Genomic DNA, 25,387 nt, shown 5'->3' with positions numbered 1-25,387 from the left:
TCACAGCAAGGGTAGCTATAACTACATGTATTTTACTACCATTTCTTCAAGCTATTTCTTAATCTATCACTCCATTGATCAGCGCAAGAGGGAGGTGCAACTACAGCAGTAGCATCCTACACAAGCCTCTGTCACCACCCGCACCCATGTGTAGCCTCCCATCTGTTTGGCTACTAACAATAGAGATGAGCTAATCAGAAAAAAGATTAAAGAGATGCAAAATACTGTTGCAAAAAACGGGTTTGTCATTGGGCAATTTTGGCTTGAAAATACAACTTTTTAGGTTATGCGACAGAAATATATACATATTCTCTCTCCCTCCTAGCGCTGTTCTCCATCACTCGGCAGGTGAAAACAATGGAAGGCCAAACAATAAGAGGATTATGAAATTCTAACAGGTGGGTAGGTGTCGTTCCAAATCTGAGAGTAATCAGATTTGGTTAAAAGCCATGCAACTAAGCACATGGTAAAGCAACCATATGCACATACATTGTATTTTTTGCCTATTTTGTGCAGTGAAAAATGTTTTTTTATACACAGCACACAGCACTAGGTCTGTAGTCACAAGTGCTTAAGGTTTTTGTCACCACTAGACCCGACCTCATTAAATTAGCGATTAATATATATACTATATACATATATACTGTACTGTATATATGTTATACGTATAGTGCTGAGATCAAAGCATGTCGTGTTTGAATGTTTTTGAAATAATTAATATTTTACCAATTCACCTTTACTGGATAGTGTACATTAGAGACTGCCAGGACAGAGTGAGGGAAATGACATGCAAAGAAGGACAAAAGGACATTGTGGTTCTATGGTACGGTCTTGACACTAGGCCTCCAGGATTTTCCTGGAGCTCTTGTCTACATCTAAACAGGTTTCTGAGTTTGCAGAGCTAAAAACATATTAGCAATGGAAGGTGAAAGCAACAGAAATGAAATCACATCACAGTGCGAACGCAAGTGCTGCAGGTGTTTGTGAAACAGGTAAGTGATCTTTCACACACCTTCCCACTGAGAGAGGTTAGGAGGAAGGACCATTTGTGCCCGCTTCAAATCCCTCAGATGTAGTGGACTGCTATGTCTAAGTCTTCATTTCCCCCACGCCCACACACACACACACACACACACACACACACACACACACAGCAACAACAAGGGCAGCAACTCTCCTTTGGCAGGGACACTAAGCACTGAACAGCTCTGTGCACAGCAGGAGGCTGTGGACACCTGCATACTGTGGAGTGGAGATAGAGACAAATCCAACACTGAAATTGGTGATAGACACTACAACATTTCCTTTTTCTACTCCAAGGATTTTCAGCAATTTGTTTTCAAGGTTTACACTCTGCTTAGGTATGAGGAGTGTGGCATAAAAGAAAAATAAATCAAAGATTTCAGATTGCTGTTGGTGCTAAAACTGATTCACTTTTATGGTACAGGAAGAGAAAATGCTTTTATTATTCCCCAGGCCCTGCAAAGACCTATGCAAAATGTAAACAATGTTTGAGCCTACCTTTGAGCCTTGTTACAAAGGCCAACTACTGTGCAGTGTTCATTAGAGTGGAAATGATATGTGCAAACAAAGAGAGGCGCCCAAGCAGCACACTCTGCTGCGTCTTTTCATCTCAGAATTGCAAATGAATGCATCCTCCTCACCTGGTCCCTGTAGGCAGTGTCCCACTGCCTCCAATCAGTGCTTTATTGACAGTAGGCATCCAGCAGGTAACTGGGAGCACTAATAGTTCAGGATGATGCCTGATAAACACATTCTCCCCTCTAACTGCTCCCCCACATATTTTACTGCATGGCAGCATGGCCTTCAATCAAGGTCAAAATGTGGAGAAGCTTGGCGAACAGAGCTGCTTATGCAAAAAACTGGCACACGGTTTTATTTAAGAGTCAGTTCTGACTCAGTTTGGCTGCTCTCCGTCTGCTTTGTAATTTTAAAAGGCGCATCTTTGTCCACACTGGCGAGTGTTTTGCATGAATATATCAAGAAAGGTACCCAATTCCATACAAATTCCAGATGAAATGTAAAGGATATGAGGAAACAGCATACTCAAATGTTCTGCTCAATAAGCAAATTAACTGTATGTAAAGTAATGTTAAGTCTAGAGCAGCCCTGTCCATGGAGCAGCATTAGACTTCCAGTGCAGTAAATATCTGTGGCCAAACCATTCTGTCTAAATAACAGGGAGGGTGGCACCGTAAACACAGACTTGCTTGGCTTTGTCGAGCTAATGACTTCCTGCTCCAGTGGCTTGTGAAACAGTGTTGGAGCCAAAATAAGTAAAATCGGGAGCAGAATTTAATCTGTCACTCAATGGAAAGCCTTTAAGCAGAAACATGCGGCCACCCAGAGGCACCAGCCAACCAAGGGAAGTGAAATTACAGCAAAAGCTCCCTGGCACAGAGTGAAGCACCAGAACAGGTTGTGTACAGGAATGATGATTACAGATTGGTTGGATAAATAAGGGATCCTTTAAAGCAAAACACTCTGAGTGTGAATGTCAACCAATGTGGAAATCTGAAACCATCAATCCCTTTGAATCTAGGTAAGCTTCACCTATGTAGAATAGAGATTGATGTGGCGACGAAGAAAGCATTTGATCTCGGTTTTTGATCATCCTGAATTTGCCCCAAGCTTGGTTTTGAACCATGTAGCTGTGCAACAGTCATATTAACAACCAGGTACTGCAAGCAATGCTCAGTCTTCCAACGGCTCAGAATTAATCATTTCAATGAATTGTTTGTTTCCTCTGTAGTCTCCTGAGAAAACTCTATGGGTTTGATGAGAAGGCACTCTGGGGTAGATGAGCTAAAATTAATCAAACACGTCCATGACTTGTTTTTCTAAAACTGTCCTGCCTACTTTCTAACCTCCTTTTCTCCAACTGTTTACTGACGGCAGTGAATTTGAAACAAAATTGCACCCAAATTATCCCTCTGTGCAATTACAGCAAGCCAACATTGATTCTGTAAATAAACAGCTGAATTTATTTACTAAAAAAACCCCTACAAAATCATATTACAAGTGGTGATCTGTTCAATAAGAAAAATAGACAAGCCTTTTCAAAAGATATGATGTACAAACTTTTGAAACATTATGTGTAATGCCAGCAACTCCAATTTAGAGGCAATGGAACTTTTTCATTTAACACGTCTATTCTGAATCACTGACATCAAAGTTTCCTGTGTTCCACATTAATATTCATGAGCAAAGCAAAGAAACTGAGAAAATAAGACATGAAATGCAGATTAGCCTCTTCTGAGAAGATATGCAAATAGTAAGCCAGACACTTTTCTTTGTACATGAGCAAACAGTCCACATGCACATATACTGTATATGCTTCTTTATTAACATCTACCTATACATCATTTAAATAGAGTTTAAAATTAATAAGGTCACAATCATGTAAGGATGATATAATAATTCTGTAGGGCCAAATATAGAAATAACCAGCAAGTTTCATGTGTGTCTAGACAGCAATAAATCTCATGAAGCGGACGAATTATAAGAGCAGAACGGCTTTAATGTAAGTGTATATTTGGCAGTATTCTATGTGGTAATACAGAGCAGATAGGTGACTAATGGAGTACAAATAAACAAGTCTGACATGGGACCCTCCCCCCAGAACTTCACAGTCAGCATCAGAATCCTTTTACATCTTAAAATGCACGCAGCCTCAGAGTCACTCATCATCACAATATGAGTTTCAGTGCTGCACATTGGTGATCATGGACAAACAACCTTCAAAATTCTCAATCCCACATTTTCTCAAGTGCAAAAAACAACAGTTGAATGAACATAGTCTTTGGCACCTTAAAATGGGAGGGCCATGTTGTACTGAAAAGGGTGTGATCATTTTACTGCTTAAACATGGCCAAAAAGTCCTTCAGTTCAAGACAATCTGCACTTTACACCTGCCACAAGTAACAAAATGTGCAGCTGGAACATCGAAATGGACTTCATTGTACTGAAATATTGTTCTGCAGGATTCAACATTAAAAGGAGCTTTAATGTATTATATACAGCAGAAACCCAGTATTTGTGCATCTGCAAGGTCTCAAAGGCTCTACGGAAAGCTCTTTTATAATAGCAAACAAATACATTCCCTTTGAATTCCAAGAAATATGACACTAGTGGACAAAAGCTTCACTGAGCCTCACAAGAGCCTAACCAAAAGCATTCTGGCATGCACTCCACTAAAAGATAAGAATAAATCAGGAATATGACATAAACCATATCTTAATAAAATACTTCTCTCACTAGCTTTAAAAAATCTTAATTCATCTGAATACCATGCTCATGTAAAGGCTTTGATTCCACATATAACATCATATAAGTATACTATATATACACTTTTAAATCAGACTTTGCTTTAAATCCATTTCTCAGCATTTCATACATACCTACCACATCTAACAGCTTAGTTTAAATAGAAATGTATTTTCCTCAATGATTTTACTTTGATGTCAGCTATTGTGACATATTATCACTTTGTCCAAATGATGGATATCTCAACTCGGAACAAGAGCCACATGTAAACTTACAGCAAGATAATTAATTGAAAATGGGTTAATTCCCCCCACTGCGCTAGTCCATATTAATGGGGAGGAGATAAGAACAGTCTTAATAGTTGGTCAGACCTTCTTGAAGAAGTGCAGCCAGAGGGTTTATCTAAATCCTCTTGGCAGAGCTATCTGAATAGTCAGAGGAGAGTGCAGAGGAGTGCTTAAATTTGCCTGAAAGACAGTTCTTATAAATAAAGTAGCAGCAGAAAGTTCTTCTGATAGCGCTCAACTTCACTGTTCTGTTTTGACTAACTTATGCAATATCTTGTGTTAAATATGAAAGAAGAAGCACGTATTAACCATAAAAGCAACACAATTTCATGATGTGAATGAGTGCACCATATACCAAACCTAAACTATCTTAAAACAGTGTTCTTTGTGTGCCCCTTCTCTGTTCTTGCCTCTGGAAGCAGCTGGCCTCTCTTGCTGACTGAGAAGTGGTGGTAAAGATGTGGGGAAAGAATATTGTCCCTCCTGTTTGATTGGTGTCACTGAAAGCATGAGGTGACCTGATTTTGGGTTACGATGAGCACTCCGCCAATGTGCCTTCGCTGTCGTCCTGCCTCATTGGCTGCCTGCTGGAGTCTCTGTCCACCTCATCCTCTTCATCAGATCTGCCAAGACCCAGGTGTCTACGGTACACAGGAGGGCTACAGGGGTCAACACACATACAGACACACCATTATATCATTACTTACAGATTTCTACTACTACTTACAGTTTGAACCAAAACTGAAAGTAGTAGAGAAGAAAAAAGGTTGCTGTAAAAATATGGCACGGAAAACCACGAGCAATTTAGGCTGCAACATTACACTCTTCCCCAGGCAGTAAACAACACATCCCCTGAGGTGTGCATAGCATATGTGCACATAGTTATGATGGCTTACTAATTTTCATTTTTAATTAGGCTATAGGAAAAATGCATTAGAAATATTCTTGGTCCATGGCCCTAGATGAAACAGTGTTGGGGGATATTAACCCACAAAAATCATTACCAGAAACTTTTGTCTTTTAAACACCCTACAGTGAAGTTAAAGCCTCAAATATCCGGACAAATATTTACACATTACATGCATGAGCATTGTGACAGTGGCACACTGTTCACATATTAGTAAATTGTACGTGCAGTTAGTAAGGTAAATGTCAGGGGTCATTTGAAACTCGGGCTTTACATTCTTAGATAATGTTACCATGACAACACAAATCACTCAAAGCATTACTTGAATGGCAACTTAATTCACTGTAGAGATTTCATGCATCCAGCTCACTATAAGCACTACTCTTTAATACACACCAAGGACTAGAATTAAATAGCAAGTGAAAAATATCGTTTTAGCTCAATGACTCTATGCACACACTATGTTTTATAAAGTGTTAGAGATTTGATAAAGGCTTCCGGCCTTTTCATATACACTGCAACATTTCATCCATTTGGAAGACTATGATAGCTCCCATTTGGTGTTGCAAAATGTGTAAGTTAGTCATGACACGAGCTAAACATTACAGGGGACCTACTAATGTTGACATCAAAATGTACAACCCCCTGCAACTGTAAAAAAGTGAGAAATAGGTGCTGCAGTTAAGTTAAAAGTTAAAAGTTACGTTTTACTTTAAGTTTAAATTACTTGGATTCTGGGTGTTCCAACAAAGTGATGTAAATGTTGCAGAAAACCAGTAACCAGCTAAAAAAATCAAGATGGCATGTGAGCAACACATACAAAAAAATATGTACTTCACTAATTTCAGGTCACTGAATAGCATGACGTATCCCATAGTGAGACATCAAGACGAGCTATGAACAAGAAAATGTCCTAATATTTAATTACAGGCTTGATTATCTATGGTGAAAGTGAATCTTTGTTAAAAGGAAGTGTTGTAATCAATTTTGGGGTTTAGCTGTTGCCTTTAACTGTGTACTAGAGAGCAGCACTCTTGGCAAACTGTTAGCGTGGAAGCTCTACAGTGGTGTTACCGATGAAATTCTGGATACATTCAAGAGAAACAGTGACTCCAAACTACAACAGTGTAATTGAGTACTATTATGAAAACAGCTATGTGTCAGTGTCATCTTCAGTCCACTCAACCTGGCTTAATTCACCCAACAGTGAATAACCCAAGAGCCAGTTTTCAAATAGAGAGGCTAAAATGTTCAAGGACAACTGAACAAAAAATAAGAGCCAGTTTTCAACCAGAGAGGCTAACATGTTCAAGGACAATTGAAAGAAAATAAGAGCCAGTTATCAACTAGAGAGGCATGTTCAAGGACAACTGAACAAAAAATTTAAAAAAAAAATTTTCAAGCACGCAGTCTTTCATTTTTTTTAAAAATCACACAAGAGGCAGAGATGCTCAAATTGTCAGTAAAATTACTCTTCAAATAGATAGGCTTTTGAAGTTTAGAGCCAATCTTAGCATTTTAATTATGATGCAAAGTATTCACATCAAGCAATATCAACAGTCATGTCACACCTCTTTAAACTCTTCTCAGCTAACATGTTCAAGCAAAAAACGGAGTAATTTAGTTTTGCCTCATTGCCAGCACCGCTCTCTTAACACTATGTCCTCATAACAGCATATACAACATTAGGGTAAAATGCTCACATTTGCAGAGATGCAATCCATCTTTGCAAAATAGAATTAGGAAAGTAACACTGCTTTACAGCACTGGTATGTCTGATGACTGTATTTCAGTGCGCTGCTTCTGATGGTTGGGAGTGGGACAAATACATAAATAGAAATAAAGAAAAGTAACCTTCAATGAATTGCAATGTTGGATTACAGTATACCTCTCAATAAAACTTATCTGTGGCTGTTTATAATGGCATTTAGAAACAAAACTGAAGTGACTGGAATGTTTCAGTAATGCAACCTAGAAGAATAGTTACATGCAGTAATGCTGGCAGGAGCAAAGAGAAACGGTGGCCTTCACTGGCCAACATGACTTTTGAGGGCAGATCTAGAACAATACAAGCCAGCATTATTGTATCACGAGGTTTATGCTCAGATTCAGAATTAATGCAAAACATGCACACACAGCACACTACGTTAGTACATTAAGTGAAAGTTCCCAAATCAGTTTCAGTTATGCCAGACTCCAGGGTTATTATCACACCAAGCTTCACCTTCCAACGTTGGTATCAGTCACTGTCAGGCCTGTAGAGGTACTTCATCACCAAGTTATCCATCTTCTTCTGCTTCTTCTTGGTTTCCTTCTTGCCAGATGGCCCATGACCTTCAGGCTCCTTCTCATCATGATCAGACAGTTGTTTTGGGCCCCTTTTAACACTGCTGGAGCTGCGGTAGGAGATGGTTGAGTCGGAGGAAGACGACTCAGACGACTTTGAGGAGGAAGAGGAATCCTCTGACTCACTTTGCTTCTTCTTAGATCTCTTCTTAGACTTCTTGCCCTTCTTCCTCCTTGAGCTCCTTCTGCTGTGATGGCCATCTGAGGAGGAGTCGTCAGACAGAGAGGCTTTACTTTTTTTATCTTTATGACTGCGGGAGCTGCTGGTACCCAGAGTGCTGGATGGACGATTGCCGTAGTCCAGAGCAGAGCCTGATGCAGAGCGAAGCAGGCTGGATGTGCTGCAGCCAAGCCCGTCGTCCTGACCCTTCTTCCTACTGGCCTCATTTCCTGGCCCCTTCTTCTCATCCTCTTCCTCACCACTAGACTCATCAAGTTTGCTGCGCTTGAATTTAATGGGTTTGAAGCTCAACACCTCATTGATGGCAGCCTCCAAGTCAGGGTCCAAGTAGTTGCGGTGGGTGACTGACTTAATGTCAGATGTATCTGCCAGATTGCCGTCTGAGGAGCGTGGTTGAGCCGGGGTAGAAAAGCTGCGACTGTGGGAGCGGGGACTGTAAGATGAAGTTCTTCCTTCACTAAAAGCCACACTCTGGCCATCATCATCATCATCGTCATCTACATGCAGGCCGAATTCACTCAGGCCACAGCTGCGGGCAAGGGACATGCGTGAGCTACTGCGTCTGTCGTCTTTCCAAGAGGTGCTGCGATGTAGTGATCGGGGGCTGGAGCGGCTCACGCTGCTGATAGTCGACTTATTGTCATCATCCATGTCCAAAATGCCCCTCCTGGTGGACATTCTGCTGGGAGCCACAGAGGACACCATGGAGTCCTTATCGAATTCAGGGCTGCTGTGGGAGGTCCAGCGGGACTCCAAGCCCTTCCTGGCTCTGCTGGTGGCTTCAGAATAGGCCAGGGAGATAACAGAGCCTTTGTCCTCTAAGTCTTCCTGTGCCTGGCTCTTCTTCCATTCCTCCTGGAGGTCTCCAGACTTAGACTTGGCTTTGCGAATGGAGGCATGGTCTGGTGTGTCAGGCTGTTCTTTGAGAGTGCTAAACAGGGAGCTCTCATCGCCTGTCCCTCCTATGGAGTCTTTCAAGTTGGAACGCTTCCTGTAGCTTAAGGAGCTCATGACAGACACTGATCTGTTCTGCTCTACCTCTTTCCCGTCTTTACTTCCGTCATTCACCTTCTCCTTACCTTCTTTCAGCTCTTTGGCATCTGCATTTGCTGAATATCTAAAGGGTTATGTAATAAAACCGAGACCAGAGACAATCAACAGAGCACAAAAAGAAAAAATCTGAAACTCTGCATATTTAAAGTACAATCTCTAACCTTCAATTGTATGCTACATGCATAATATTAAACCTAACCTGATATGTAGTAACTGAGACTAAGACTAGATTTTGTATTTTCAATGTCAGACTGTTCCAGAATACATTTTTTCATTTTGTCCTCGGGACCAGTCAAGAGTCAGGGAACATAATACCTCTGACTATTGCCGTTATGTACAGAATACACTGTAGAAAGTGAGGCAATCAACCAGTGAGACGATCTATTTAACAGTGGCAGAGGCGTCATTTAGCAGGCGTGCCAACTGGCCATGGGCCACAATTTGACAGCAGCCGCTTCCCCATTACGCCTGCTGTCATTAGACAGATTACTAGGAGAGAGCGATGACACCTAATCACATGAAATACCCATCCTTCTGTTACAAACTGCCCCAGGTAATCCGGGGCCTTTTGAAGGCTGGGGATGTGGGTAGTTTCATCATTACTTTACGTTACCACAGGGATGTACATGGTTATCTGTCATGATGCAAAAGGATATGAGCACTAACCTGGTGCTCTTCAGACTTCCCTCATCTGACAGAGTCTTGGTGGAGCCTTTGTTCTTCGAGATCCAGGACTTAACTCCATCCACACGGTCCTCCACCTCTGAGTCTGTTTCTGTCTCATCCCCACTATGGATAAACAAAATCAAGTTTGTGAGGGGCATCTGAGACTCCAACACAGCACAGCAAAAATATTCTTCTTAACAAGTCATTTTTTTACATATTTAACTTAAAATATTTAAATCAAGTGAGATAATTCCCCTTGGTTTTAATACAAATCAACTTCTTTTAAAAAATTTCCTAAATCCTCACTCAGGGTCTTGATACTTTAACAAAACACTGCCTTAATCTGCCTTGTGTGACAATTCAGAATCAATTTAGACAGATTTTCAGACAAGAAATTTGACTAAATGACTTGTTATGTGAATATTACATGCAATGTAACATAACAGGAATTACACAGGCAAAATAATGGCTAGTTTTGTTTGTAATTTCCCCAGTTGTATTAATTCTCTTATAATCATAGGGGTCAGTATGATGCAAGACAATCCACACATGCAACAAATAAGTATGATTATGTGATAGAGCAGATGTATTAGAGAGAAGCAATTGCATCATCTCATAGCAGAACATACTGTCGATGGAGCTGTTGGAGGCATAATTAACTTGTTTGACTGGTTCTAAAATGCTAGCATCTGTGTGGCGTGTCTCCTGCTCCTGGTGATTGTTATTGGAGTGGAGCCATGAGACAGCCCCGTGGCCTTATGCTCGACATAACAATCAATATACAGAGCCCTGTGGATTCCTATGAAAAAGCTTGGTAGATCCCACCTGGATACGGTCAATCCTCATTCATTACAAATCCATGGTGAATTTTCTGAATGATGCATCCCATTCCATCCCAGAAGGTTAATGTGACAGGAAAGGGTGAGGAGGAGGAGAGCAGAGTGGCATAACCTCTAACTCAATGCTGCTATCATGGTCAAAATGTGATTAGGGAATGCATTACGAGAGGAATCTGTTTGTCTGATGACACGCTGCTTCCAGCATCAATGCTAGATACACTGTCTTCCTTTGGCTAGATGATGTGTGAAAATAAATTTTTACATTTCATGGAGGCAGCTTTAAAATTGCATAGAGATGCATATGTTCTGACAGCCTAAACTACACTTGACATGTTTGCTGTGGTAAGCTGTGTCAGAGAAAATTAAATTTTCCATATATAGTTTTTTGGTTTCAGAACAGGACAACATACTGTATAATAAACTGTAGCAGGGCAAGCATCGGCAACGACGACAGGGTTGTTGTAGAAGAACTGCAATTTTCAGTGCCTCTTGATTTATAGCAGGCTTTGCGTTTCATCTTACCTTTTATTTATAGCCTTACCTACAGTAACTTTCAATGGGCCATGGATCATCAATCTAAAATATGTGCTTTGTTTATCACTGAGTTCATCCCATGCCAAAAGACAGCTCACTACCATTACATATTAGAAACACTGATTTAATTTTTGGACAAGCTTATCTGTCTGAGCCTTGGAACATGTTGCAAAAATGCATTTAAAGAGCACACACACAATATTCAAAGAGGTGTGAGATGACAGCCAGACTGCTGAGCTCTATCATTTGTCTACATACCACATATCCATCTATGTAGGTGTCCCAGTGACCAGTGGACCATTTCCTTTGTCATTGAGCTTTGTATCTCACATTCGGCCATGTTTCTTCAGAGAACAAAGTGTATTCTTTCCTCCCTTCTTTTTTTTTTGGTGGTCTGCCAAAAAGCCTTTTTTTGGTGCTGATGGTGGGTGACTATTGTGAGGGCGTGAGGAGAAAGAAGCCTCATATTCTTGGACTGAATGGTATTCAGGCTTTCAAGCTTTCTACGAGCATTAACATATTTAACTTTCTCATCATCAACCTTACAGCCAGGCTTTCTAGAGGGAAGGTAATGATGATCCCAGAGAGACTAAATGGCCTGATTATCCTACTTTTCTACAGGAAAACCTGTTCATTTCAGAGTGTGAGAGGTGCTTCATGAGGCGGCAAGCGAAAATTGTGAGTCCAAGTTCAGCTATTATATGCCATTCCTTTATTTTCCACTCCCTCTCTTCCCTACTGCATGCTAAATGCCACCCAAAAAAAGATAATAGCTTCATTAATACTAGAAAGTTGATTACACATGCTGCCCATTTGTCATCTCTGTGATACTTTGACTCTTTAACATGATATATTACACAACAAAATACTGAAACCAGCCCACAGCAAAATCATCTCCCTCTTCCCCCTCTCTCTAACACACACACACACACAAACGCGTACAAAATAGAAGGTGGCTTGCAATTGAGTGCTGTGCAAATGGTGTCACAAACGATTTGTCCTTGGCCCCACACTACTAGCTAACCAGTCCTGAGGCTCATAGATACAAACAAGCCCCAAGAATTTAAAAGTGAACATTAATAGCTTCTGACAATTGGACTGCACTGGTTGTAAATCTTTGTCACAAATACTTACACTCAGCATCAAATCTCGTATGGCTTTGGTTCAATCAGTTTAGCACTTGTGGTACCACCGCTATATTTTTATGGTATCTGTTCAACATGAGCTAATTAAATGTTTACATAGTTTGAACTACTTGAAAAACCCTAATTTAACTTATTATTACTTATTCTCTTATTACAACAATACTAATAAAGCTATTGTAACCTCTGTTTTGAAGCAATGACTCCAAAACTGTTGAATAGTAATGTAAATCATCTGGAAAATCCACTTCATAATTAGAAGAAAAATCACCACCTCCATTATTGTTCATCCATGCTGCTAATGCAATGATGTCAAGGGGAGGGAAAAATGCAATTAAATAAACATGGAAAATCATTGCTCTTTTCCTTGAGTTGCACAAACAGAAAAGCAGAGCACTGATACACACGGGTTGTCTGATGAGAAATGGATAACAAAAAGAAATAGAAAGCGTGATGCCATGTCTCTTTGAAGAAGCACTCAGAAATCGGGACATTATGGACGGGTATATCCTCCACAAACTGAAGACGAAATTTCCTTAATATGCTCTGATGAAGGTTTAAATTTTTTAACATGCCACAAAAATTCCTTTCAGAGTATAACAACTGAAAGAAAATGGGATTCAGTCACAATCAGTGACTACACAATTAAAAACAAGACAAGATTAACATTTGTATTAAAAGTTAAATGTTTCACAACACAATGAAATGAGTTTGGATTAGTGCAGTATTAGTGGAGCATGCGTGGAAATCAACAGCTGTGCTTTGGGTTAAAACACTGTGACTTTAGGTTTCTTTAAGAAAAACTGGAAAATAAATTGTTAATATTAACTGTTAAGTTCTTTCTATTCAGTTCTATTATTGAAAAAGCATACAGCATATCCAAATTTTGAAGAATATAATCCAAACTTATTCCATTTTGTTTTCAGGCTGTACTATAATGATTTCAGCATTGGGAGTAAGTCACAGATATATCTCAGTCTCTATTCTTCTACCAAAGGAAGAACCATAAATGACTATAATATGGGAGGTAATACTAAGATGAAAAGATCAAAACAATTAGTAAATTAATTCATCTTATTTAAGAGAGTTCTTCCAAACTTTCAAACAACTAATAATGGAAATGTGCTTGTATATAATATTTTTGATTTCACATAGGCATATCATAAAATGAAAATAATCTGTAGGTTATTCCCCTTAAAAACTCAGTGAGGTATGGACTTGTTGCATGTACTTTGGAAAAGCCACAGAAGAATAGAAGACAAGTACAAATCAGTCGAGTTCAGTGCAAAACAGCTTTAAAGCTAGATCCAAACAAATGCATGATGAAGCTGTTAGCAAAAAATCCATAGAGACAATGATGCAGTATTACCGCAGGTCCATATACTCCAAGGCAGTGAGACTGGCTTAAAGGAGAATGCCGGTGTCATTTAGAGCTGTAGTCTATTTACCATTCTAGTTTACATTTCCTCTAACATTGTGCAAAGTATCCTTTGTGCCATCACATTTTTCAAATACCTTCATGTTGCTCTGAAGGTAGAAAAACAAGCCCTGAAATCTCCACCGAGGCCGACTGTGTACAGACACCTCCAGACACTTGGCACAAAATAAAATGAAACAAAATGAGAAACTGGGGCCGTCCTTTAGCTTTTATCTGAGATGTATAACACATACACAGCTTTCCATTCCATTTAAAATGACTTCTCCTCGCAGTGTTATTGCAAACAGCACAAACTGAAAGGATAAGGAATACTGCATTATTCTCTCTTGTGGTTGAAATGGGCGAGAAGGAAAAAAAAACTCGAAAACAACCATGATGACAGAAACAAAGGATGCATTTTCCATTCTCACGTTTTGTTCTTTCTTTTCTGATATTTTGTCACCATGTCTTGCAAACTGCCAGAAGTGTGGAACACACCAAATGTGGAACAAGGAAAAAAGAGAAACAGAACAAGGTGAGACACACAAACAGTGCGAAAAGAGGACAAAACTAAATAACAGCAAAAAACTGTTTTACACTTACACGCGGACATAAAATAACTATCTATTGTAAAGCAGTGACTCGGTAAATCAACTCATGCTGTAGCTAGCCTCCTTCTCAAACAGAGAAGTGTGTGTAATGTCTTCCTTTTTAGAGGTCTGTATTATTGCAGTCGGTGTTTACCTCAGTGGGCTCAGAGCTAGCATAACCCTCAACCCCACTGCAAAGAGGGAAGGAGTAACCAAACAGGGAAAACCAGCACCGAGACGAAAGATCAGAAGCAGTGAGCTGAATTAAACCATGTGAGAAGTATTTGGAGAAAGTGTAGTATGACTCACACAGCACAATAGATGTTGAGAAATTGATGTAGGATTATATGGAACATAGAGAATTAAAAGATACAAGTTGTGACTGACAGGCTACTAAACTAAAACTAGCAGTTCTAATTTGGTAAATTTCTTGCAGTTTGCAAAAATTACTTGTAGTCAGGCCTCCACCTACAGTACAATATCCCCTGATGCACCAAGAACACATTAAATTAAAGCCAAAGGAAATTCCTTTGTAGAAGATTAACCCTGTACTGTACCTATTGATTAAGTCATCGTTGTCGTCACTCTCCATCTCATCCTCTATGGCAGCCTGCAGGTCACCTATCCTCTTGAAGGCCAGCTTAAGGTCCACTTGTAGGCTCTGATTTGCCGCCTCTAAGCTCTCGATGTCCATTTCCTGGCGATTGGAACACAGCACAGGAGAAGCACATTTAGCATCTCTAAAGTCATCTCCAGGGAATAGTATCAAGTCTCTGAGAACCCAAAGCCTCACCAGTTCATGCTTCTTCCGGCTCGCCTCAGCCTCCTTCTTGGACAACTCTGCCGTTTCTTCTTTCATGTCCCTGATCTGCCTCTGCATTCGCTTATTCTGGTCCTTCTCCCTGTTTTCTGCAGCAACGCGTTGGTTTCTCTCCTCTGTCATCTTTTCGAGGTTCTCCTTCAGGCGACCCACCAGGCTCTGGGGAGGATTCGACGTCAACTGAGTGAACTTAGGAAGGCCACATGTGGACAAGTGAACAAATCTTAAAATAAAATGAACTGTTTTGTATTTGCCTTTAAATGTTTGTCCCTAGCCCAAGATAGTTGAGCTCTGTTTTCTTTTAACATTGATGACAATGGCATTAAAATTTGAACAGTAAGTGGTCCATTTCTTTGTGTTTAAGTCAATTATGTGCAAGGTGGCTGAGTATCTAACAAGGATATTCTGCAGATATACTGTAACATATGAAAATATTAGAGATGTAACCGTTGCCTGATATCATAGCATTCAAGCTGCAAGTAAAAGTGTGAACCATCGATAGCCCTCGTGCATTTTCCTATTGTTATCCTAAACCTGTCTTACTTTTTCCGTGAGGCTTGCTCATACCAGTATTACAGGTCAGATTCACTAAACTCTTAACTGGAAAAACTTCATCAGAAGGTGCAACTTCGTCAGATTTTATCATTAATAATTGATTGCATAATTGACGCCCTCAAAATTGCCATATAAGGCTTCCTGTTCCCCTCTATGTGTGGGTGAGTAAGGTATTAGAGGACCTAAAACAGTTAGAAAGTAGCTGACAGTTTGCTGTCAACGTGTCATCAGAGCAGCGCTGTACTGTAAAGAGGGAATGGTTTAGGCTACATAAAGATAGATGCTAAAAAAACATCTTTCAAAACCAAAGGAGTCCATGACTTATATGAGAGGCAGTAAAGGGGATATGTCAGTCACATAGACATTAGTCGGAATGTTATTATAGACTACAGTAGGTGATGTTACACTGTCAGTGCACCAGAGGAAGATGCTGGACAGGTACCTGCATAAAGACCCTGAGGAAGCTGTCAGAGTGAATCTACTGAACTGTAGAAGCTGCTGGGCCAAAAAATGTCAATAAAAATCCTAAAATAAGATACAACTCAGTCAATTGGCAGCCATGACGATATGGTGAACAGAATAATAATTTTGCACTAAGATTGTCCTAGTTCTATATTTTATTTTAGTTAATTTTAGTGTCATAATTCCTAATTGAAACTCTAAATTTGTTCAGATCAGGTCAAGTGAAGGTTTAACTATGCAAGGGACTCCATCCCCTCACTTTATAACATCTCTTCAGTTTGATAAATAGAAAGTGACAATGTCAAATTTGCAGTTATAGGTTCAAAAGCATGTCTGTTACATTTACGAGACACACAGACTTCACCTCCAAGCGTTTGATCTGTGTCCTCTCATACTCCAGTTTGGTCTCTAGCTCACGGATCTTGGCCTCCTGACGGCACACGAGTGACTTTTCCACCATGGACTGTTCTTGGAACTCTAGCTGGCTCTGCAGCGAATGAAGCTGGAGGAGGGAAACACACATACATACATGTAAACACACACAATCACTCCCTGAGGAGGAGCGGTGCTCACTGCACATCTCTTTCTTAACCTCTGCTTTTCCACTTCCTCTTAAGCGAGGACTATCAAACTTAAGAGGACGTGCTGGTGTTATTGTGTATGGGAGGTATTAAAACTAAATTAATGTACACTTTTTCACCCTTTTGTGTGAATTTAATCCCTTATGGTACGTGTAAATATTGTGCATCCAGTCTGAATAATGAGTTGTAGATAAGCCCCCAATCTACTATAGATGGTCAAATGAAGAGTTTGTGGTTCAGGCTGAGTAACACAGAGTCACGGTAATTTCACAGGCTTTGGGAAAGAGCTGAGCTTCATGCAAAGCAAGTTTGTTCCATCTGAATGGTTTTTTCATGACTGATAAAAGGAAGAAAGATTCGTCACAAAAAAACGGCCCAAAGGGCGGCATGGCACCTAATGAGGGACTTTGCATCTGAGACAAGGAGGATTTGGAGCTCTCCTTTGATATTACTAAAGAAGCCAGACTTCCCTCCTACTGGGGATGAGATAACCACTTCAAGGTCAGATGCTTTAGACGGCTATCACTGCCTTCTCTGGAGAGTTTTAACAATGCCTTACAACCAGCACTATATCTCTAGTGTAGTCAAAAATATTCTGATGGATGGGCCTTACATATAATTGCGTGGACCAAAGCTTTGGCACGTGTATAGCTTAATCTACTAGAAATATTCTAATAGAAAGATCTGCTGTTAGACGGGGGCAAGAGCTCAGTTCTGTCCTTCAGTGAAACTATATTTGAAACCCATTCTGTTCCAGGCAGATGGTATTATTTGTTTAGTTGACTGCATATCAACACTTAAAGGAAGACACTCTCCGGAGGTCCAGTTACTATGAGCCTAGGCATGTAATGTGCATGCACACACACACACACAAAAACATTGCCATATACTAGCTAAATTCATCTTTAATTGCCCAGAGGGAATTCATTTTGCAAATAGATCAACAAAGAAAATGGCTATGCATTAATGCATGTTAGAGGTTATCCTAAACAGATAGTGCTCCATCAGAAAAACACTGTTATTATAAAAGCACTATTATCAGCGTAGTCCAAATCAGGAGCATTAACCTTTTTACCACATGAATTGATATTTTTGCACAGCCTCAATCATTTAGCTGACAACTCAAGCACAGTATGCAATTATGAAACCTATCAGCCCAGAAATAGGCTAAATCAGATGAGTATACTGTAGCTCTAGGTTTCTGATTTTATACAATGCAAATACAAATCTGCTAAACAGTGAACTGCAAGGTAGTTGCACAATGTACTAATGCCAGCATGCTAACATGCTGAAAATGATAATGCTAACAGGCAGGTATGTTTTCATTTAGTTTAGCATGTTAGCGTGCTAAAATTCGCAAATTAGCGCTAAACACACAAATTCAAATTAAATTCACACAATGTCAAGCATAATACATTACAGAAAACTACTGTATATCCAGAGTTTAAAGTTGAGCTGAAAGATAAAGTAATCTCAAAACCATATCTTTATAAAACATTTCCTTATTATAAAATGTAGCCAGTTACGCAGATTATTAGTAATTTTTAACAACTACGTGTGAAATTTAGGGGATCCATGGATGGATTGGTAAGCCTGCAAAAGGTGTCCCACATAATATCAGCTCTTCGTACGCAGAAAAACTCAAAAAAGTTCTCCTCTCATTTGTGAGTGGTAATACATATTAAAAGCACATTTCTACAGCCATTACTCATGCCAGAGTTTAAGAACTTCAGCATTTTGAAAACATAAAAGATAGACTTAAAAGACTTAAAGGACAGTTACACACTCTGCATGAACACAGCATGATGACTCCATATGGGCACTGTAAAGGGTTTTTGCAACAGGAGAGTCTGATAACAGCAAAAGTAAAATAGACTATAGGAAAATAGCTTTTAACCATGAGTTATACACAAGAGTCGATATTTTAATGTGGGATATGCTTCTGTCATCTGTGACTGTTTGTAAAATTAAATGAGCATTAAATGTGCATTAAAATGCAATTGTTTAATCTATAAATGTGTTTAAAATGTTCACGTGGGTAGATCATTGTACACAAATGGCGCACAAATGCCCATGAATGGCAAAGGCCCACACGTCTCTACATGGTGGTGTTGTGGGCGCATGTAAGTCAGCACAGCACCTAGCAAATACAAAAGTCTGTTGTGAGGGCCTTTTTCAAGTGTTAGAGTAAAATGGCACTTTCACATTTTTCTAATTGATTGGAATAATCATATGAATCATGTATAAAATAGCCAGTGTACAGCAACAAGGTATTGCTTTAATTGCCAATAAATTAAATTATATTACATAAATAGTTATCTCTTGAACAAAGAAATTACATCACCTGGCATTGTTTTCATTCTTGTTTTCCAATTGCCACCTTTTCATTTCCCTATATATTATATAATCAAATGATGCACTGGCATTGGAATAACCACAATTGATCAGTTTGAGAAATAATCACTGGAAGGAACAGAATGAGTGCTTTAATTGGATCTAATTGGTTAAACCACAGAAACAAGCTGCTGAGTTTATACATGACCCTTCCTTTAAATGTGACTGCTGATACTCTTTTACTAGAACTAGAGGCAAAAGAGCAATTTCTCTCCTTGACTCTAAATCTTCACTGATGCGATTTAAATGCAAATTGTATTGCAATTTTCAGAAGAAAGCTGCCACGACAGTGACGCATTTTTTGGTCACAATAATCAGAGAAAGTCTGTGAAAAGTTGGGGTCTAATCAGAGAGGAGGGTTGAGGCAGGATGCAGGTTTCTGGCAGGCGGCTATAGTGCTTTTGAATACTTCCTTGTACCTTTTCTTGGATCTCCTGTTTCTCCTTTGTGGCTTCTTCCAGCTGGGCCTGTAGGTCACTGATCTGGCTCAAGTCCCTGGTAGACTAGCACACACATACAGACACACAAAGTCAATAATCAAACAATTTGGGTATATGTAAAAACGTGAGACATAGCGAGCGAGAGAGGAAGTGAGAGTGTCGATGTATGCTTCAATTAGCTGTAAAAAAAATTATATACATCTTTTAATTTAAATGGGTAATGAACATAACACGTCCTTGCCAAATAATTTGTCATGTGATCTACTGTAGAACAGATTGCATCTCCCTGATTGCAGAGCACACACTGTGTTTAGAGGGGAATATGTCCTCTAAACCTCAAAGCCGCTCTGCTTAAACACGCAGAAAAGGAGAGCGTTAATGTCAGTGTTAAAGATGGCATTGCACAATGTACGATTAAACAAATCCAAATAATCTAAGGCATTACACTATTTTGGTGGTATGTGTCGCAATCCATTTCACCAAGGTGTTAGACAGTTTGGGTTACCTGTGCCACTGCAGCTTTGTGTTTCTTCATCAGCTCATTCATGTCCTCCTGATCCTCCTCCATACGAGACTGTAGGTCATTCTTCTCTCTCTGCAGACGGCTGATCTGCTCCTCCAACTGAAAGACAAAAAGAAAAGGAAACACATGCACTTTAGTATAGAATGACTATTATTCATGAGCTATTGAATATGATAAATGGTCATTAGCAGGCCTGGCCGTGGCAGTCCTGGAATCTCATCTAATGGCAATGAAACACAATCTGGACGGGGTTCTGGCTGGAGGATGAGACCAATTGGAGATAATCAATTGGCTCATTTAGGCAGGGAAAAGTGCAGCCAGTGCAGCATACTGGTGATGTCCTATTTAGAGTTCATCCTCTGTGTTCAGGGGGGAGACTCAGGCCCTCAATATGCATTCTCTAATCTGAGACATTTACAAGACCTTCCCCTGCCATAAACGCAGCAATTAACAAGCAAAGCACAGGCACATAGCACTCTGTGTGTCATCCCCAGAGACACAAACATCCCCAGTCTACGAGTCTGAAATGCAGGCGGTACTCTCATGAGACAGCCATTAATGAGCAGATGGAGAGAAAAAAAAAAGTTCAACAAAGCTTATTTATCCATTAGAGCAAAATGTTGAAATCAGATATATGCCAAAGGGCATTTATTATTTTAATATCCCACCATGGCATGATGATGTATGCATATTAATGTTAGCGCCAGCTACATTTTGAAGAGCCCTCCATTATAATTAAACATTGTTTGTTGTTTTTGATTTAATGAGCAAAATGTACAGACAACTTCCCTTTTATCTATTTCTGCATTGTGATATGAAAAAAAGTGTAGGTATATTTCATTATCTATAATTGTGTGATATTATCAACAATTATAAACAATTTATTATGAACATTTATTATGAACACAAAAACTTATTGTGTTAGAAACATATGCAGAACTGATTGGCATGCAAGCCCGCTTACGTTAATAAAAACAATCAGTGGTTTCACTCTACATCAGGACACTCAAAACTCACCGATATCTTAGCTTTGACCACGTCCTCCATCTGGATATGCAAATCCTCTATTTCAATCTCCATGCTCTTTCGAGCCTTCACTGCTGCAGCGCAAGTGAACTCTGACTCCTCCAGCTGTGTGAAATAGGAGGAAGGCAAAGGAGGAGACAAGGGAGAAACATTAGCAGGCCAAGATCTAGGATCTATCCTGGATAGGCAGAGGAATATTGATTTATCAAAAGTTGTGCTTTTTGTTGTATCAGTTAAGTATATACACAGTTTCAATCCATTATCTGCAGAGACACACCAAAGTGTTTGATAAGAGTGACATACTTGATTTTTGAGCTGGGCGATCTCCCGCTTGCTGGGGGCATTACTCTTCAGGTGGTCCAGCATAATCTGTGCATCAGCCAGAAGGACTTTGGTTCTCTTCAAGTCTTTCTTCAGCTTCTTCTCTGTCTCGACATCCCTCTGACTCACCTGAAAACACACCTTTTTAGCCAGTATTGTCACAAATAATTTTTCTATCCTCCTTCAAAACCTATAGCACCTCTCAAGACTCAATAGAAGTTCCTTTCCAATCAGCAGAAGTGGCACACACTTAACTGCACTGACAGAGACTAGAGGCAGAGTGATGGAAGTACCTGGTCCTGTGCGTTTAGTAGTTTGGACTCCAGCTCTCTTCTCTCACGCAACACTTTCTGCTTGTCTTCATACTCCTCCTCCAGCTGTACCTCCATCTGTTTCAGCTGCAGGACACATGAACAGAGCGTCAGGAGGCACGAACAGATGATCAGTGATAAACAAAATCAGACATAACACAGCATCGACCATCCTGTTAGACATGCTGCTCTCACGCGTCAAAGACAAAGGGATCCCCCTTGGGCAGATCTAGATCCATCAACCTAACTTTGAATTCATTTTTCATTTTTATACAGATACAAATGCAAAGACTATTCTATCATCAATTGAATTTATTTTGTTATTAATATGCATGTACTGTGTTGGGTAGATGTAAGATTTTTAGCTGATGTTGTAATGTTGTGGTCCCTTATGGTGTCTGTTAGGCAGCCTCTGCAGTGTATAGTCCATATGACAAAATTATTATTTAAACTTTTATCTGATGAATATAATATATTTGTATACCACATGGACAACATTCTGAAAACTAAAATGAACTTGAAATAATCTATTCAAGAATTTAATAAGCTGAGCTGTGCAATAATCTTTAGGTACAATGAACTTCATTCAAATGTGTGTTTCTCAGTGCTGCCTTGACCAAGCCTGATTAATTCTCAGTTCAAGATAGAGAGGCTATGCATAGGAAAAACAAATGTAAGAGTGAGAATGAGCATACCTTCTTACTGCAAGACCGCCTAATCTCCTCTACCTCTTCATCCTTACTCTCAATCTCTTTAGAGTGGGTCTGCCGCTGCCTCTCCATCTCCATCTCAAGCCGCAGCTTAGCCTGAGTACATGATGAGGACACACACATATAGCACATAAAATGAAAGCACAAACACAGGATTGAAAAAAATTATAAAAGAAGAAGAATCATTGGTTTTCTTCCAAAATGAGATATCCACCAGCTGTCAAAGAAGAGAAACAGACTCTTATGAAATGATTTCTTAAACAAAATGTATGTAACATGATGGTGTGTTTGACAGTTATTATAGTAGATGTGAGTTTCTTGTTGAGTTATAAGACTTAAGAGAGTAGTTTAGGGTTTGAAACACTAAATAGCATGATATAAGCAGCTTTTAGCAGTAAAACTCAAACATTTCTCCATACTGGTATAAAATACCACATCTGCATCACTCTGTACCTGCTCCAGCATCTGGATGGTTCCAGCCTGTTCATCCAGCTCCTCCTCCTGGTCTTTCACCTTGGCCTCCAGGTCACGAAGCTGCTTCTTGACCTTGGCCAATGAGGCTTCATCCTTAGACTCCTGGGAGGAGAGATCCTGTAGCTCTGCCTCCAGCTGCTGCACCTTCATATTTGCGGTGCACAATTCGGTGTCCTTGTCCTGCAGGCGGAAGAGACACACAGTAAAGCGCACATCTGGACCAGCCCAGTTATGTCAAACAGAGAACAGAGAGACCAGACATGTAGTCCCTTAGAGAGGACATCAGAGTACATCTGATGTAGTGCAAAGTAGCTTACCTGCAGCTGCTGGCGGAGGTTAAACATCTCACCAGTCATTAGGTCTTTCTCTCGAGCCAGCTTCTCCCTCTGGCTCCTTTCTCTTTGTACCTCAGCCTGGGCCTGGTTCTGCTCCAGGTCAAATCTGGAAAACAAACACAGAAATACAAACACATGGATATACAACTCAGAAAAATGTTGATTGTAGGGTTGAACAGGAGAGTATCTTAAATTGTGAAGAATCTGTAATTACACAAAGTGCCAATATGTGACATACATGAAGTCACTGAGCTTACATAATAGGTAACCCTAACTCCTCCTACTTAGCAGATTTTGCGCTTATGAGCCTGTCCTCGACACAGAGCCCAACATCAATTCAGCGCTACCTCTAGTTTAGCCTCCACCGTTATCCACTTCCATTAGCCATCAATTTGCAATTGGTTTGTAATAATGTGCAAAATGTTTTCTTCAATTGTCTAGTGCAGAAACACTTATGGTTAGTGAACTTAACAGCTAAGTGTTTCACGCTGTCAGCTCGCTGTAATTCCCTGTTTTTCTCTCTGAAGCGCAGCTGAAAATAATTTCACCCACAGAGCATCTTCAATTAGCCACAGGGGAGAGATCACATTCTGCTACAGCGATAGCTTCTCAAGTGCTTAAAGTCTGAGTCATTTTCTCAGCTAATGCAATTCCAGAGATTACAGAACATCTCACACTATTCAAATTAAAAAAAATGTTAGTGTTCTGCCGGGCCGGTCAGAGTGTCTGCACCTGGCCTTCCAAGGAGAAAAGAGCAATGTGTCTTTCTGAAAGAAAGGACAGGAAGACAAATAGATGGATAGCCAGACAGATGGGCAGACATAGAAACTGACTTCCTCTGTTTCTTCTCCAGATCATGGTTGCGGCTCTGTAGGCCCTCCAGGTGAAGCTTGGTGTCCTCCAGCTCTGCAGTCAGTTTCTGGCACTTCTTCTTCAGCTGCTGCACAGAGCGCTGCACATCCTCATTATCTGTCTGCAAATCAGCCAGCTGCAGGGTGCACACACATACACACACAAACAGATGCAAACAAACTTATTTTATGAAATATTATTATTACATTTATATAACTAATAATGTGTGTGGTAACCAAGCATAAAAAATATACTTGATTTTGTTAATTAATAATTTAATATTATAAAAAGTTCCTTGCCCTTCTTTCAAGATGTCTTTTGCCCTGCTGCTCTGTCTCCAGCTTGTCATCAAACTCCTGCTGGAGTTTCTTTTTGCTGAAGTCCATTTCACGAATGGCTCGGTTGTATTTTATCCGCCACTCGCCTCCTGGAGGAAAGACATACAATTCAGAAAGTGTCTGTGTGACATTTGGGTGTCTCCTGCCTTTAATGCAGGCCTAGCATGGTATACAGACGAAAAGGCTCAAAAGCTCAGAAATGCTGGATGCTGTGGATTATGGAGCCCGCTGTACTGGCTGTGATGGTTATCACATTCAAGGGCCGAAATAATATAATCTTTCAGGAAATAAAACTTCTTTCATCATATGCCGACCTTATAAGGTCAAAAACTTCAACAGGAAACTACAAAGCAGCCTTCGTATTTAAACTCTAATCTTGGATAAACCTGAGGTAAGAATTCAGAGCACACCACAATAGTAGTTAGAGAAGGACATGTCTAAGTGGCACTTTCCACAGTTCTTAGCCGACCCTAATTCTGGAGCTGTCAGAGGCTATCAGAACTGTAACAGCGGCCAGGCAGACATTCAGGTTCAGGTTCATTTCCAAGCCTTATCATTTTAGAGGCTGTCCATTTCTCCTTCACATACCAACACCGGCTCCTCCATCAGTGCTGCTCATTAGCATATATATAGCATAATGACAACTTGCAGGGCCACCGGCTCTGATCCCAACGATTATTTTCTCATTCATCTAAGAATTCTGATATGCTCTGTAATGGCGTGCCTGCTGAGATGGGTTGGGGGGGGGGGGAATCGCAGAAAAGAAAAAAAAAAGTGTCATGGACAATGTGCTCTCAGCAGGACCTCTCTTTCCCAGCAGGTGGAGACCAATCGGCAGCAGGCATTAGTTGTATGCCCGGGAGCGAACATTTTAATCCCCTAGCGGTAAATCCCAAACTTGATGTGAGATGTGACCAAGTCTCACCGCAATGTCTCCTGCTGAAACAGTCGAACAAAGCACAAAGCAGTAACTCCCGCAGCTACAATTAGTATAAG

The 25,387-nt window shown here is 40.1% G+C and overlaps 1 protein-coding gene across 5 annotated transcripts in view; it reads right to left on the bottom strand.

The window, feature by feature from the left end:
* Positions 1-3,520: 3,520 nt before the first annotated feature.
* The window catches only part of LOC119895856 (unconventional myosin-XVIIIa-like), a 63,295-nt gene continuing 41,428 nt past the window's right edge, over positions 3,521-25,387 (bottom strand). For 3 of the 5 annotated variants that reach the window (XM_038709226.1, XM_038709228.1, XM_038709231.1), the window contains 17 exons: positions 24,353-24,480; positions 24,035-24,189; positions 23,184-23,307; positions 22,846-23,046; positions 22,378-22,488; positions 21,665-21,769; positions 21,354-21,500; positions 21,042-21,155; positions 20,007-20,123; positions 19,481-19,564; positions 16,451-16,588; positions 15,043-15,228; positions 14,807-14,946; positions 14,091-14,135; positions 9,728-9,850; positions 7,706-9,125; positions 5,103-5,233 (listed from right to left, as the gene is read on the bottom strand). In XM_038709226.1, coding sequence (XP_038565154.1) covers positions 7,721-9,125; positions 9,728-9,850; positions 14,091-14,135; positions 14,807-14,946; positions 15,043-15,228; positions 16,451-16,588; positions 19,481-19,564; positions 20,007-20,123; positions 21,042-21,155; positions 21,354-21,500; positions 21,665-21,769; positions 22,378-22,488; positions 22,846-23,046; positions 23,184-23,307; positions 24,035-24,189; positions 24,353-24,480 — 3,323 coding nt within the window. In that variant the 3' untranslated portion in view covers positions 5,103-5,233; positions 7,706-7,720. Of the gene's footprint in view, positions 5,234-7,705; positions 9,126-9,727; positions 9,851-14,090; positions 14,136-14,806; positions 14,947-15,042; positions 15,229-16,450; positions 16,589-19,480; positions 19,565-20,006; positions 20,124-21,041; positions 21,156-21,353; positions 21,501-21,664; positions 21,770-22,377; positions 22,489-22,845; positions 23,047-23,183; positions 23,308-24,034; positions 24,190-24,352; positions 24,481-25,387 lie in introns of all 5 variants that reach the window. The other 2 variants (XM_038709229.1, XM_038709227.1) reach the window with 2 other exon arrangements.

This window comes from Micropterus salmoides, unplaced genomic scaffold (genome assembly GCF_014851395.1).
Source record: "Micropterus salmoides isolate LMB-PRFRI ecotype aquatic unplaced genomic scaffold, ASM1485139v1 Ms_hic_scaffold_9, whole genome shotgun sequence".
Taxonomy (NCBI): Eukaryota; Metazoa; Chordata; class Actinopteri; order Centrarchiformes; family Centrarchidae; genus Micropterus; species Micropterus salmoides.
The sequence above is the reverse complement of the archived record's forward strand: the minus strand, read 5'-3'. Positions and strand labels throughout refer to the sequence as shown.